This window comes from Alosa alosa, chromosome 9 (genome assembly GCF_017589495.1).
Source record: "Alosa alosa isolate M-15738 ecotype Scorff River chromosome 9, AALO_Geno_1.1, whole genome shotgun sequence".
NCBI classification, from domain to species: domain Eukaryota; kingdom Metazoa; phylum Chordata; class Actinopteri; order Clupeiformes; family Clupeidae; genus Alosa; species Alosa alosa.
Window position 1 is genome coordinate 29,849,854 of NC_063197.1, and position 14,242 is coordinate 29,864,095.

Below are 14,242 nucleotides of genomic sequence, written 5' to 3' on the forward strand. Positions count from 1 at the left end.
ATGACTTTTATTCCTTGTGCTCGTTTGAAATTATAGTGGCTGTCTCTTTGCCTAGAGCTCCTCAGCAACAGACAACAAACTTACTCCTGATGCAGGGGTGCCCTCTGGATGTTGGAGGTGGGTATTACTGGATAACGGAGAAAGGAGGGTGATACAACATAAGAGCCACAGAGAATTCAGCTGAAGAACTCTCGCTGCTAAGATCATTTGTATTCTGTCTTTGTTACCATTCCACCCGCTGCCTGCTAACGAAAAGCTGAAGCCGTGTTAAAAGAACTATGCGAGATGTGTGAGAGTGTTGCTTTTCACACACATCACCAGCACATCTCCACAGAGACATGGTGCAAATGTGCCACGATACAAGTGCGTGTGTGTGTGTGTCTACATATTCACACAGACGTGTGTGTGCCTATATATGTGTGTGTGAGTGTGTGTGTGTGTGTATGTGTATGTGTGTATGTGTATGTGTATGTGTTTGTGTGTGTGTGTGTGTGTTGATGCTCATTAGGCTGCTTTAGCGTGTTTGCCACCTTCACCGAGGTGCCTGACAGGGCATAGGAAAGAGTGCGGCTGCATGCCGTCCCGTGTGAATAGAGCAAGAAAAGCTCACCTGGACTGCTTCTGAGGAGGGGCCTCCAGCCCCAGTGAACTGGTGATGAGAGAGAGAGAAAAGAGAGGAGAGAAAGAGAGAGAGGGAGTGAGAGAGAGGGGGGGGTGTTGGAACAAGAGAAAGAGAGAGACCAGAGTGAGAGAGAGAGAGAGAGAGAGAGTGTGTATGTGAGAGACAGAGAGAGAGAAATCATGATTATGCATGTACTTTGGCAAACTCACACATATACACACTCAAAAAAGAACTACCCTGACTAGAACACCTGAACTTCTGATAATGCAAAACTAACAAGAGAGTGAGCGAAGGAGCAAGAGGGAGAAGGAAGGAGAGAGGAGAGAAGGAATGAGAGATGGAGAAAAGGAAGGAGAGAGAGGGAGAAGGAAGGAGAGAGGGAGAAGAAAAGAGAGAGAGGGAGAGAAAGAAGGAGAGAGGAAGAAGGAAGGAGATAGGGAGATAAAAGGAAGGAGAGAAGAAGAGCAAGAGACTATTTGAATGTGAAAATACGGACACTCTCACACATTCATATTCACAAAGTCATACAAAAAACATGAGATTGGACTATTTTTAATGGTAAAGCTAAGATTTCTACAATTCCAGAGAAAAAGAAATGAAATAAAGCACTATCATATAAAATATATTCTATGAGACCCTTGCAGCTTTTACACATATTGGTATCACTGGTATCAATAACACATTTTGTGTAATGCTTTAATACATTTACAAAGTATAAAAAAATGTATTATTGATACCAGTGCAATTTTCAATCCACATTATCTTTTAAACAGTTGAAATATTTCAAATGAATCAGTAACTGATTCTGACAATGAAAGTACAAAATGCAGAATATCAAGTATGCTAGATCAAGGGCATAAGAGTAGAGGATGCCACAAACATACAATATCATCAGGCTATCATAATATCCACACACCAACAATTTAAATAAAATGAATAACCAAAAATATTTAAAGAGTATATCCTTGTCCTTGTTTAAACTTCTGTTGTTTAAAATGTGCTATATAAATAGTGTTACATTTAAAATTTTGGGGATTTTTGGGGTTTTGTTTTTTTGGGGGGGGATTACACTGTATTTGTGTGTGTGCGTGTGTGCGTGCGTGCGTGCAGTGTCTGAGTTCTGATGTACTCACTCTGGCGCTCCAAATGCCGGCAGCCCACGGTGCCCACTGGGAATCTTGGACAGCAAGTCACTGCCTGGGCACTCTGCCCACAAGGACAGAAGTGCTTTCACTATACAAATATACTGTTATTGAATCATAACAAATGACTACAATCAGATGATATCTTCTGTGCTCTTTAAAGTGCGGTGGTCAGTTTTGGTGAGGGCGTGAACTGGTTACCTTTCATGTAAACCTTGTTCTGTGGAACGATCAGTTTGAGGCCTCGCTGAACAGTGAAGCGTACAATGGTATGTTCATCTGAAAAACACCACCATAGACATACACGCACACGCACACACACACACACACACACACACAAACAATAAAAGAAAACATATCATTTGGAAATCTGCATTTCGTTGTCTCTGGACTTGTACTCTGCACAATGACAATAAAGTTGAATCTAATCAGGATTGAAGCCATTGTAAGATTGAAGCCATTGTAAGATTGAAGCCATTGTCGTTGCTTCAATCTCAGAGTGAGTTTCCTACAATGGCAAACTTTCTTTCTGTGTCTGGATGCGCACTCACCAGTCAGGGATACGATGGTCTTGACTTTATGGTACCAGTCGTCCTTAATGTCCTTAACCTCCAAGTGGTCTGGAGAGGCCTCGGGATTGGCCGCCTTCTGTCCCACCTTCTTCGGCGTCTTCACTGCTTTCTCCCCAAACAGTTTCTTCATAACCCGATGTGCACAAAACCTAGATAGATAGATAGATAGATAGATACTTCATTGATCCCCAGGGGAAATTCAAGGGGGAGGGGATAGGTAATGAGTACAAAAGAATACATCTCACTTAAAATCAACTAAAGCTATCAATCAAGACACTTCAATTAAATTTTATTTGTATATATTATATAAATTTGTCAGTCAAGATGTAATGTAATGTCATATATGGTGCTATGCTAATAAGGATTAAAATCGTCTCGAATGTGCTTTACAGAGCCTGGAGCCAAGAGCCTCCACACGTGTGAACAAAGAGACGACGTACTTCTTCCAGCAGATCATCAGAATGGGGAAGACGGTCACGATGGCCAGGTAGAAGAGGGTGCGGTCCACCCGGGCAGAGTAAAAGAGCTGAAGGATGCTGTCTCTTTGGGACTCGGCGATGTTTATCTGGAAAGAGAGTGCCATCACTCATTTCTCTTACATCATCAAAAGTCATTTTAACAGTCTTCACTATCCCAATATTTTGTCACTTTTTCATCATACCTTGGAAGATCTGAAAGATTAAAAAATGTTTTAAATCTCAGTACATCACAGAATAGCAATCAGCAAGAATAAGTTTATGTAATGGTGACCCCTTCTGGTCATACCAAGCACAGCACCCTACACCATGATAGGTAAACGGACACCTACCCTAAGTTTAGGCAAGAACTCAGACTTGAGGAAGAGTTTGATGATCATGTCAGCCTTCTGGTGAAGCATGGCATAGTCGTTTTCCCCGTACAAGCCGGCAACCGCCATAGCTTTGCCAGAGTCTGCCAGGCTCCGGAACCTACATCAAACATACATACCTACATTTGCATGTGTTCATTTAGATGTGCTTTTAGCCAAAGCAATTTACAAACATTACATTACATTACATTACATTACATTACATTTGGCTGACACATTTTTAGCCAAAGCGACTAACAACATGGTAAACAGTTTAAGCTTTTTAAAGCAATTCTCTCAAAATTTCTAGGAACAATTTAAAAAAGGTAGAGTACAATAAGAACTAGAAATGCAATTCCGATGAATTACACGAGGGGATGCAATCTGCTGGTTAGGGTGTTGGTGGGGCTGTTGAGCTTGCTGCTAGCTGGTTGGTAGGGTAATTGTGATACCTGCAAAGGTGTTTTTGGAGTAACCAAATTTGAATCTTGTGTGACATGGCATTCTTGAGATATCACACAAGGTGTTTTTGACCTTGACATTTGACCTTCAACCTCCAACATCAACTCACTTCATCTTTGAGTCCATAAAAACACTCGTACCAAATTTGAAGCATGTACGTCAAGCCGTTCTGGAGATATAATGCTTAATTTATGAGATAGGGCTGGGACTTTTATTTTGACACACAGGAAACACTTTAACAGGATGTGTAGTTCAGGTAGAGCTAGATTGTATGCTTAGAAGCTGAGACAGTTGGATTCCTCACAGGTGACACCTGTGCCAGTGTTCTGATTAGCCTGGGAACTGCTCTGAGAACTACTTAATCCAGCAGCTGGCTCTATTATGACATCAGCCCCCCCTCCCAAGTCTATGGGGGAAAAATACACTTTTAATTACAAATATCTCAAAAATGAAAAACGGATAGGACGGTAAAGCCTTGGAAGATCTACGGAACGGTGTTTCAACCAAATTTGTACGTTAAGCGGTTTGGGCTGAATAGCGTACACAAAAAGGTAAAAAGAAAAATAATAATAATAACTAGAAATGCAATTTCAAGGAATTACCAGTGCATGAAAATGCAAACGTTGAGATGTAAAATATCATGTATAGTTAAAATAGATAATACAGAGATGGTTACTACGGTGATGCTAGGATAGACATGGTGGTTCCATAGCTCAGTAAAAGTTTATAGTTTAAAAGTAGACCGTTTAAAAGTTGAATGTAGATAGTTTAAAAGTTGTTGATAGACAGCTAGTTTAATAGATAGATGGTTTAATGGTAGTTTAAAAGTAGACAGTTTAAAAGTTGAATGTATAGTTTAAAAGTTGCAGCTAACAATTTTAACTATGCTAACAAAGATAACTACGCTAACCATGCTACTTAGCTAACTTAACTAATGTTTTCTAGCAGTTTTGCTAAAAATGTTAACTATGCTAAAATGCTAATGTTTTCTAGCAGTTTTGTTAAAAATGCTAACCATGCTAGCAATGCTAACATGCTAATTATGATAACCATGCTACTTAGCTAACTTAGCTAATGTTTTCCAGTAGTTTTGCTAAAAATGCTAACCATGTTAGCAATGCTAACATGCCAACTATGCTAACCATGTTACTTAGCTAACTTAGCTAATGTTTTCTAGCAGTTTTGCTAACAATGTTAACCATGCTAGCAATGCTAACATGCTAATTATGATAACCATGCTACTTAGCTAACTTAGCTAATGTTTTCTAGCAGTTTTGCAAAAAATGTTAACTGTGCTAACATGCTAACTATGCTAACAATGCTAACTAGCTACAGTGGGTAGGATAGTTGATGAGAAGTTAAAAGTTGTTGATAGACAGCTAGTTTATTAGATAGATAGTTTAAAAGTAGACCGTTTAAAAGTTGAATGGAAAAAGTTCAGTAGTTTAATGGGTTAAATTGTTTAACAGTGGATTATTGTAGTGAGGACTTTTATTTTGAAACAGTTTTGGGCAGAGGAAACAGTTCAATAGGATGTGTAGTCTTAATTGACCCAGATTGTATGCTTAAAGCCTGAGGCTGCAGGTGGCCTGAACACCTGGCATAGGATTCTAATTGCTTAATGGCCGTATTATGATGTCACAATCGGCAATGTTAAGTCTATGGGGATTTTTAAAAAGATTTTTCTTTAATAGTTTAAAAAGTATAAAAGTTTCAAAGTTGAAAAGACATAGCAACCTGATACGTTTGAAGACCTACGTTACAACGTTTGAATGAAGTTTCTAAGTTAAACTGTTGAAGAGAAATTGCGTATGGAAAAAGTGGTAAGCGGAATAATAATAATAAGAAAAACTAGAAATGCAATTTCAAGGAATTACCAGTGCATGAAAATGCTTAAGTTGTAATGTAAAATATCATGTATAGTTAAAACAGATAATACAGAGATGGTTACTACGGTGATGCTAGGATAGACATGGCGGTTGCATAGCTTCATAAAAGTTGATAGTTTAAAAGTAGACTGTTTAAAAGCTGAATGTAGATAGTTTAAAAGTTCTTGATAGACAGTAGATAGTTTAAAAGTTATTGTTAGACAGCTAGTTTAATAGATAGTTTAATGATAGTTTAAAAGTAGACCGTTTAAAAGTTGAAGGTAAATAGTTTAAAAGTTGTTGACAGACTGGAAGTTTAATGAATGTTGATATTCAAATAGTTTAATGGCTGTGTATAGGTAGATATTTGACAATAACTGAAAGTTGGAATGGCTCTAATGTTTGCTAGCAGTTATGCTAAGATTTTTAACTATGCTAACCATGCTACTTAGCTAATGATTTATAGTAGTGCTAGCAATGCTAACATGCTAACCATGCTACTTAGCTAACTTAGCTAATGTTTTCTAGCAGTTTAATGAATGTTGATATTCAAATAGTTTAATGGCTGTGTATAGGTAGATATTTGACGATAACTGAAAGTTGTAATGGCTCTGATGTTTGTTAGCAGTTATGCTAAAATTTTTAACTATGCTAACCATGCTACTTAGCTAATGTTTTATAGCAGTGCTAGCAATGCTAACATGCTAACCAATGCTACTTAGCTAACGTTTTCTAGCAGTTTTGATAAACATGCTAACTATGTTAGCAATGCTAACTATGCTAACCATGCTACTTAGCCAACTAATGTTTTCTAACAGTTTTGCTAAACATGCTAACTATGTTAGCAATGCTAACATGCTAACTATGTTAACCATGTGCCTTAGCTAATCTATCTTATCATTTTTAGTAGTTATGCTAACTAGCATGCTAACAATGCTAACATGCTAACTATGTTAATTATGAGACTTAGCTAACCTAGCTAATCATTTTTAGTAGTTATGCTAACTATGCTAACTAGCATGCTAACAATGCTAACCATGTGACTTAGCTAACCTAGCTAATCAATTTTAGCAGTTATGCTAAAAATGTTAACTAGCATGCTAACAATGTTAACATGCTAACTATGCTAACCATGCTAACTAGCTACAGTGGGTAGGAGTCATAGTTGATGACAAGTAACAGTTACAATGGCTGAACAGTTGAAAAGTTCAGTAGTTTAAAGGGTTAAATTGTTTAACAGTGAAATATTGTAGTGAGGACTTTTATTTTGAAACAGTTTTTTGGCAGAGGAAGCAGTTGAACAGGATGTGTAGTCTTAATAAGACCAAGTCAAGTCAAGTCAAGTCGGCTTTTATTGTCAATTTCTTTACATGCACTGGTCATACAAAGAATTTAAATTTTGTTTCTTACTTTCCCATGCAGACATAGACATGCTTTAAATACAGACATAGACATACTATAGACATAGCCATAGACAATAAACATTAAATTAAAGTGCAAGACTGAAATATAGAACATGTATGTATCAAAATAGAAATATAGGACATATATATAAAAAAATAGAGGTAGTTGTGTTGTATATTTATATAGTCTTAACAGTTACATGAAGTTTAAACTTGTGCTTGTGTGACCTGTATATTTACATTGATATGCAGTATGCAGTAATTTCAAGTATATCAGGCTTGATGTGAAGCAGCAACACGTTAGGGCCTTGCCAGTCACAGTGCAGTTCCACAGGGCGGTGTTGGGGGTTAGGGTAGACAGGATCCTAGTTTCCTAGGTTCCTGGCTGGCTGGTGGGTGGGGGGGCTGTCAGTGATGGGAGAGTGGGTAGAGTGTTCAGCATCCTGATTGCTTGGTGGATGAAGCTACTTGCCAGTCTGGTGGTGCGGCCAGTTTGTATGCTTAAAGCCTGAGACTGGCAGTTGATCCAGCTGGCCTGAACACCTGCCATAGGATTCTAATTGCTTAACGGCCGTATTATGATGTCACAATCAACAATGTTAAGTCTATGGGGATTTTTAAAAAGTTTTTCTAAGTTAAACGGTTGAAGCTGTATTAAACGCACAAAAAGCGTTAGAATAATAATAATAATATTAAGAATAATTCGGATAACAGTAGAGTACATTTTCATGCACTCTAATAAGAAAAAGAAGTTGTTGTTGCCTAGGAAGAACAGTACAGTGCATTTTCATGCACTGTAATAAGTTGTTGCCTAGGAAGAACAGTACAGTGCATTTTCATGCACTGTAATAAGAAGAAGTTGCCTAGGAAGAACAGTACAGTGCATTTTCATGCATTGTAATAAGACTCCGGATTTCAATAGAGGGGATGCATTCCCTCTAATGAGAAGAAGAAGTCACAGGATTTCAATAGAGGGGATGCATCCTGAGGATGATAGAGATACATGTTCCCGTATTAGATGGTAGGTGCATTTTCTGCTAACAAAGGGAAGGATAGCCATGGCAGTACAGTGGCACTATATTTTACAGTCTATGAGTACTACAGTATTTTATAAAACTGTAAGTAAATACGGTAGTAACAAGATGACACTATTGATGTTTGTCAAATTTCTCTCACGGGATCAAAAGAGTAGGCCTATATATACTATACTGTCGTAAGAGAGAGAAGGAGGGAGAGAGGGAATTTATTCACATATCAGGTCTGATATGTGATATCTGTATGTCCATTTGGTTTTGTGCAAAAGAATAACGATATTATATTAGTTTACAGTATTATTATTTATGAATATTTATTGGCGCCCCTGATAAAGATGAGTAAAAAAAAGTCATAAAGAATTATTTGGCATTTTATCTTAGTTTCACAATGAAAACAATGAGGAAAAATGTTTAAGTATATAAGTATAGGATAAGTATATATACTTTTTTGATCCCGTGAGGGAAATTTGGTCTCTGCATTTAACCCAATCGGTGAATTAGTGAAACACAAACAGCACACAGTGTACACACAGTGAGGTGAAGCATACACTAATCCCGGCGCAGTGAGCTGCCTGCTACAACGGCGGCGCTCGGGGAGCAGTGAGGGGTTACAAGGTTTACCCTTCAAGATTAGCATATTCATTCTGAGAAGAAAGAAATATTTATTTTGTTGTTTTTAAACAAAAACACAAGCGGCACAATTATTAGCAGCCCTATATTTTATTCTTTGTAAAGCTCTTAGTCTTCTTCTACAACATCTCATAAAGTTGGAAAATACAAGGCAGGGGATTTTCGAACATTCCTTACAGAATTTCTCCAGATTGCTTGGTCCTCTTTTGTGCATATATTTATATATATAAAATGAAAATGCATTTCCTGGAATGAAGGTTATTTGAATGTGATGTCAGGTGATGTTACATAGTCTCACCTCTCACACTCCAAGTAGAAGGAGAGATCATTGACCAGGAAGTCCACAATCAAGGGCTTATCATTGATGAGGCGTGTCTTGAGGGGAGCGGTATCGTCCTCTTTGGACGTGTATGTCTTTGACATGTCCAGTGACGATGGACTTGGGCTCACGCCGCATGCTGTAAGAGACAGCCACTGGTCATCTTGCCTACTATTTGCTATGCCACTGTATGCCAACTCTCAGGCTCTCTGCTGTGTTTGCAGTCAGAGTGGACTGGGTACTTACGGTCAGAGAAGACCAGGTATTGCTGATGCAGGAACTGCTCAAACTCGCTACGGGTATTGGTATTGGCCATACCCGCCTTGAACTTGCATACACCCTTGATGAAGCCACTCAGAATGGTCCAGACATTTTTCTGTGGGGAGAGGGATGGAGAGACCAAAAGACAGAGAGAGAGACAGAAATAAAGAGAGAGAGGGGGGGAAGAGAGAGAGAGGGTAAAAAACAATCTTCACCACTGGCAGGGCTGGTTCTGGAGGGGTAGCAACGTGAGCAACTGCACCAGGCCCCGGTCTGGAGGGGAGGCCAGAAAAAAATGCTTTCTGTGCTTATTCTGCATTAAGTGCATTTATTGCTAATTGTGTCTCACTTAGCAGCACAGAGAGGCCCTGTATGTTGCTTCAGGCAGTTTCCCTATTGGCTGATAACGATTTATTTTTAAAAATGTATCAAATGTCCCCCCTCTCCCGTGGGGAGTAGCATGTTAGCCCATCGGCAAGGGTCAAAACTGATTCTGTTCTTGGTAGGCTAAAATAGTGGGAAAATGTTTGTAAACAAATCTGGTAGCCAGAAAAGAAAAGAACATAAACAGAGGATAGTAAATACAAACTAGAATGTAATGCCAGAGGAATTGCAATAGTGGATGGAAAGCTGCTGGCTTAATGTTGGTGGGGAAATTCCTTGAAAAAAACAAAACAATAAATCACTTAATCTTTGAGTTCATACAAACCCTCGTACCAAAAGACCTTGTGTGTCAAGGCGTTCTTGAGATATAACACTCAAGGTGTTTTTGACCTTGACATTTGACCTCCAACATCAATTCACTTCATCTTTGAGTCCATACAAACACAAATTTCAGGCATGTATGTCAAGGCATTCTTGAGATATCGCACTCAGAGTGTTCATTGACTTGACCTTTGACCTCCAACATAGTAAATACAAACAAGGAGGCAGAAAATACAAAACAGGTATACGGTTCTTGGCTCAACGTTCAGACGGCAGACGAGTTTGAGGATACTGAGGCGTAAAGTTTTACGGCAGGACAATGAGGACGTTAATGCAGTAGCCCGCTGTGGCATGGTTGCTTGCAATTGTATGGTTGATCTAAATCAGTGGTTCTTAACTGGTCTGGCTTTGGGACCCACAATTTCCCGTGTTCATTAAGTCGCGACCCGTATATTTTCTTAGCACTCAAGCCATGATGAGGGGGGCTGGTGCTCGATGTTGCTCCACGGCTCATAATAGCGTAGGACTGGCCCTGACCACTGGTGAAAGAGTTGTAAATCAGAATCACTACGGTGCTGTATATACAGTGCAATCGGAAAGTTTTCAGACCCTTTCAAGTTTTCAGACCCTTTCACATTTTGTTATTTTTCAGACTGATCGTAAGATGGATTCAATTCATTTTTTATCTCATCAATCTACACACAATACTCCAACACTCCACCAAAAAACAGGTGTTTGGAGTGTTTCGTAAATTTATAAAAAATAAAAGACTGAAATATTCCATTTACATAAGTATTCAGACCCTTTGTTATGACGCTTGCAATTGAGCCCTGGTGCCTCCTACTTCTATCAATGGTCCTTGAGATGCTTCTACAACTTGACTGGAGTCCACCTGTGCCTAAATGAATTCACTGGAATTTATTAGGAGAGGCACACATCCCTTTATATATGGTCTCACAGTTGATATGTATGTGAGAGTTAAAACCAAGCCACAAGGGTCGAGAGAATTGTCTGTAGACCTGGGTTCACAGGGTTCTGTGAAGACACAGATCTAGTGAAGGATACAAGAACATTTCTGCAGCATTATAAGTGCCCAAGAGCACGGTAGCCTCCATCATTCTCAAATGGAAAAGTTTGGAACAACCAACAGTCTTCCTAGATCTGGCCGCTCAGTCAAACTAAGTAATCCGAGACAGATGGTAACCAAGGACCCAATGGTCACTATGAATGACATCCAGAGTTCCTTTGAGAGGATGAGAAGCGTAAAGAAGGACAAACATCAGTGCAGCACTCCACCAATCAGACCTTTATGGTAGAGTGAACAGATTTCCAAAATCTGGTTTCCAAAAAAAGCACCTGAATAACTCTCAGACCATGAGAAGTAAAATCATTTGGTCAGATGAAACGAAGACTGAACTATTTGGCCACAATTCCCAACAGTGCGTGTGAAAGAAACCAGGTACTGAACTGCACTGATGTTTGCCTTGGTTACACCCGGGCCGAGTGGTTTCATACATGCCACAGTTAGCTTGACACTGGTAACCGTCTGAAATGATTTCTTGGGGCTGTATTTTGGGTACCAGCGCATGGCGTAAAGTTCGTTATTCACCCGCGCAAAGTTGAATTCGGTATTTTGTACATTTCAAGCATTGCGCCCAGGGGTGTGGCAATAGGGAGGGGCCTGGTGCATTGTCTAAAAATCGCTATCATACACCACCTAAACCTGGTCAGAAGTCAATGGCGAGTTGTTCATATGCTATTTTAAGAGCGCATGTCAACAGTCATATTGGCAGGTGCACGCACCATCCTTCTATCATTCATGAACGCACACCAGCGCACGTCCATGTAAAGCATTACAAATTGCACGATTACAATGGGAAACATAATTAGAATAAAGATATTACGAAATACTGTACATCTCATGATGAGTAGTTATTCACCATCATTTGCAAATTGGTAATGACGATTAAAAGTGATTAGGGGAGAGGTACACGTATGGAGCACAGCTGAAGACGCACTATCACGAGGTATAAGAAACTCCTCTGCAGGATAAATGTTGTTTTATTCAGTCATTTGAGCAACATTAGGGTAAGTGTTGCTTTTTCCAGCCTATGTTTTCGGTGGTAACCCATTGTCAGTCAATAGTGAAAGTAACTGCTCTTGTCGTTGACTGACTCCTTGGTGAAGTTAGTTTCACTTTGCCAATGAGTTCAAATAATAGACGAGTGCAAATGCGTGAAGGCTATGCTAGGTTTTAGTAAAGCATGGTTTAAGAATGACTATTCCATACCGTCTCGCAAGCAGCCTCCTTCAAATGCGCCGTTGAATGCCAAAATACTGATGCATTTATTTGACATATCGCGCTTTGCGCCGTTGAAGGGAATGACAGATGTCATTCTCATTGGTTTAAAATGATGTTACGCCCCAAACACACCCATATAACTGATTAAAAAAACTAGGAACACCTTGTTGCGCAATGCGCTCCACGTTTGATAACGAAACCCCTCCCAATGTGAACTGGACATCCTACTAAATTTGAATAGACTTTTGACGAGTGATGATGGACTTTAGAATGTCATGATAGGGCCCTTGGTGTTTTATGCCCCCAACGTTGTCTTAAAAGCAGCGCTTTTTTTTTTTAGGGTTAGGCATGGGTTAAGGTTAGGGTTAGGGTTGGGGTTAGGTTTAGGATTAGGTGCCTTTAAGTCAGCGGTGCCAGCGCTGCCTGGAAGACGACGTTGGGGGCATAAAACACCATTGAGCGTCTGAAATGTAGTATATACAGGTAGTACACCAGTGCAGTCAATATACTTGAAAAACTGTCAAAACTGTCATGTGGTTTATGCACAATGCATCTAGCACTTCCTAAATTCCTGTGCATGGCACTACCCACATCACTTTACACTTTTATCTTCACACTGACATTCAGTTACTTTCACATTTAACACCTTCTGCTTTAAAGGGATATTCCACCATTTGGGGAAATACACTCATTTTCCACCTCCCCTCGAGTTAAAGAATTGAGTTTTACCTTTCCCCAGTTCATCCAGCCGTTCTGAGTCTGACAATAGCACTTTTAGCTCCAGCTCAATGAATCAGATCTGACCGTTAGCATCTCTGCTATAAGCTAACGGTCTAATCTGATTCAATGAGCTGGAGCTAAAAGTGTTACTGTCAGGCTCAGAGAACGGCTGGATGAACTGGGGAAAGGTAAAACTCAATTATTTAACTCAAGGGGAGGTGGAAAATTTCCCCAAATGGTAGAATATCCCTTTAACAATCCATGTGTGGCCTCCTACTTTGCTGTTACTGTAACCTGAGCCAGGCATTTCTGAAACTGACAATGACTATAGGAAAATACAAAACACTCATTGGAAACCATTTCTGAATTCCTAAGTTGACAAAATAAGGCCAAAGTGCTTCACCAGTTTGCTTTTGATGATGGATTCTCTGGCAGTGGTGTCAGGGACCACAGTAGAACAGGCGGGGAAGATGTCCTGGTACTGCTTAAACCTGGCGCCATGGAAATGAAACATCACAGACAAATGATTTACAGACCTAAACAGTACAGACAAATATTACTCAAACATAGCAGTGCGCTGTGTAAATAGTCTGCTTTTTCCATTTTTTTTCATTGCTTTTATAGTCCAGCGAGACCGCTGCACTTTACAGTAACAATCCCCATCACATTTTCTGTACTGTGCGTAACAAGTAAAACAAGCAATGCATATAAGAACATGTTACTGACCTTGAAACGTACTATAAGTATTACAATGACATACATTGACATAAAGGTCCATTGAACTTATTAACTGCTGAAGTACTTAGACACTTGATGTAAGGCTTGGCTTCACAGACTGCTCTTGAGTTAAACTGCTGTACTTTTGAGCTCATAGATTACCATGCCGCCTCAAGGGACTTGTTAACCACATCTTGGATGGTGTACAGGATCTCACAGGTCACTGTTCTCATGGTGCCCACCTTGTTAATTATGTCTGCACTGCACTGCAGGAAATCAGCTGCAAGGAATGGTATAGGGACATATTCACTGTAGCCATCACTAATAAACAGACTCTATGGGTACACATTATTACTTCATAGAAAACCATATGAGTTTATAAGAAGGCATAAAATCAGTACTGGCATCATCCCGTCGGAAATACTTTTCCACGATGGTGTGGATTTTTCTTTTCTGGATTTTGGCACCCTTTGGAGTCTGGTCGATGGAACGCAGGCGTTCCACTTCCTGGATGAAGAGCAGACCGCCATGGGTATTATTGTAACGCAGGTAGCGCTTGAAGTAGTCCAGGTGAGTGGAGTTCCGGAACAGGTCTCCATAGGTTCTGTTCGGAAGAACATAATGAAACTAGCACTAATATCACAATATGGTGTAGACAC

At 39.6% G+C, this 14,242-nt stretch overlaps 1 protein-coding gene across 2 annotated transcripts in view; it reads right to left on the reverse strand.

Annotated features, from left to right (window-relative positions):
* LOC125300970 (regulator of G-protein signaling protein-like) overlaps positions 1 to 14,242 on the reverse strand; it is a 21,822-nt gene continuing 7,580 nt past the window's right edge. For both annotated transcript variants that reach the window (XM_048253184.1, XM_048253185.1), the window contains exons 12-23: positions 13,985 to 14,187; positions 13,746 to 13,863; positions 13,270 to 13,357; positions 9,125 to 9,254; positions 8,858 to 9,017; positions 3,145 to 3,283; positions 2,777 to 2,901; positions 2,316 to 2,485; positions 1,966 to 2,043; positions 1,756 to 1,828; positions 611 to 649; positions 1 to 127 (exon numbers count right to left, since the gene is read on the reverse strand). In XM_048253184.1, coding sequence (XP_048109141.1) covers positions 52 to 127; positions 611 to 649; positions 1,756 to 1,828; positions 1,966 to 2,043; positions 2,316 to 2,485; positions 2,777 to 2,901; positions 3,145 to 3,283; positions 8,858 to 9,017; positions 9,125 to 9,254; positions 13,270 to 13,357; positions 13,746 to 13,863; positions 13,985 to 14,187 — 1,399 coding nt within the window. In that variant the 3' untranslated portion in view covers positions 1 to 51. The remainder of the gene's footprint in view (positions 128 to 610; positions 650 to 1,755; positions 1,829 to 1,965; positions 2,044 to 2,315; positions 2,486 to 2,776; positions 2,902 to 3,144; positions 3,284 to 8,857; positions 9,018 to 9,124; positions 9,255 to 13,269; positions 13,358 to 13,745; positions 13,864 to 13,984; positions 14,188 to 14,242) is intronic.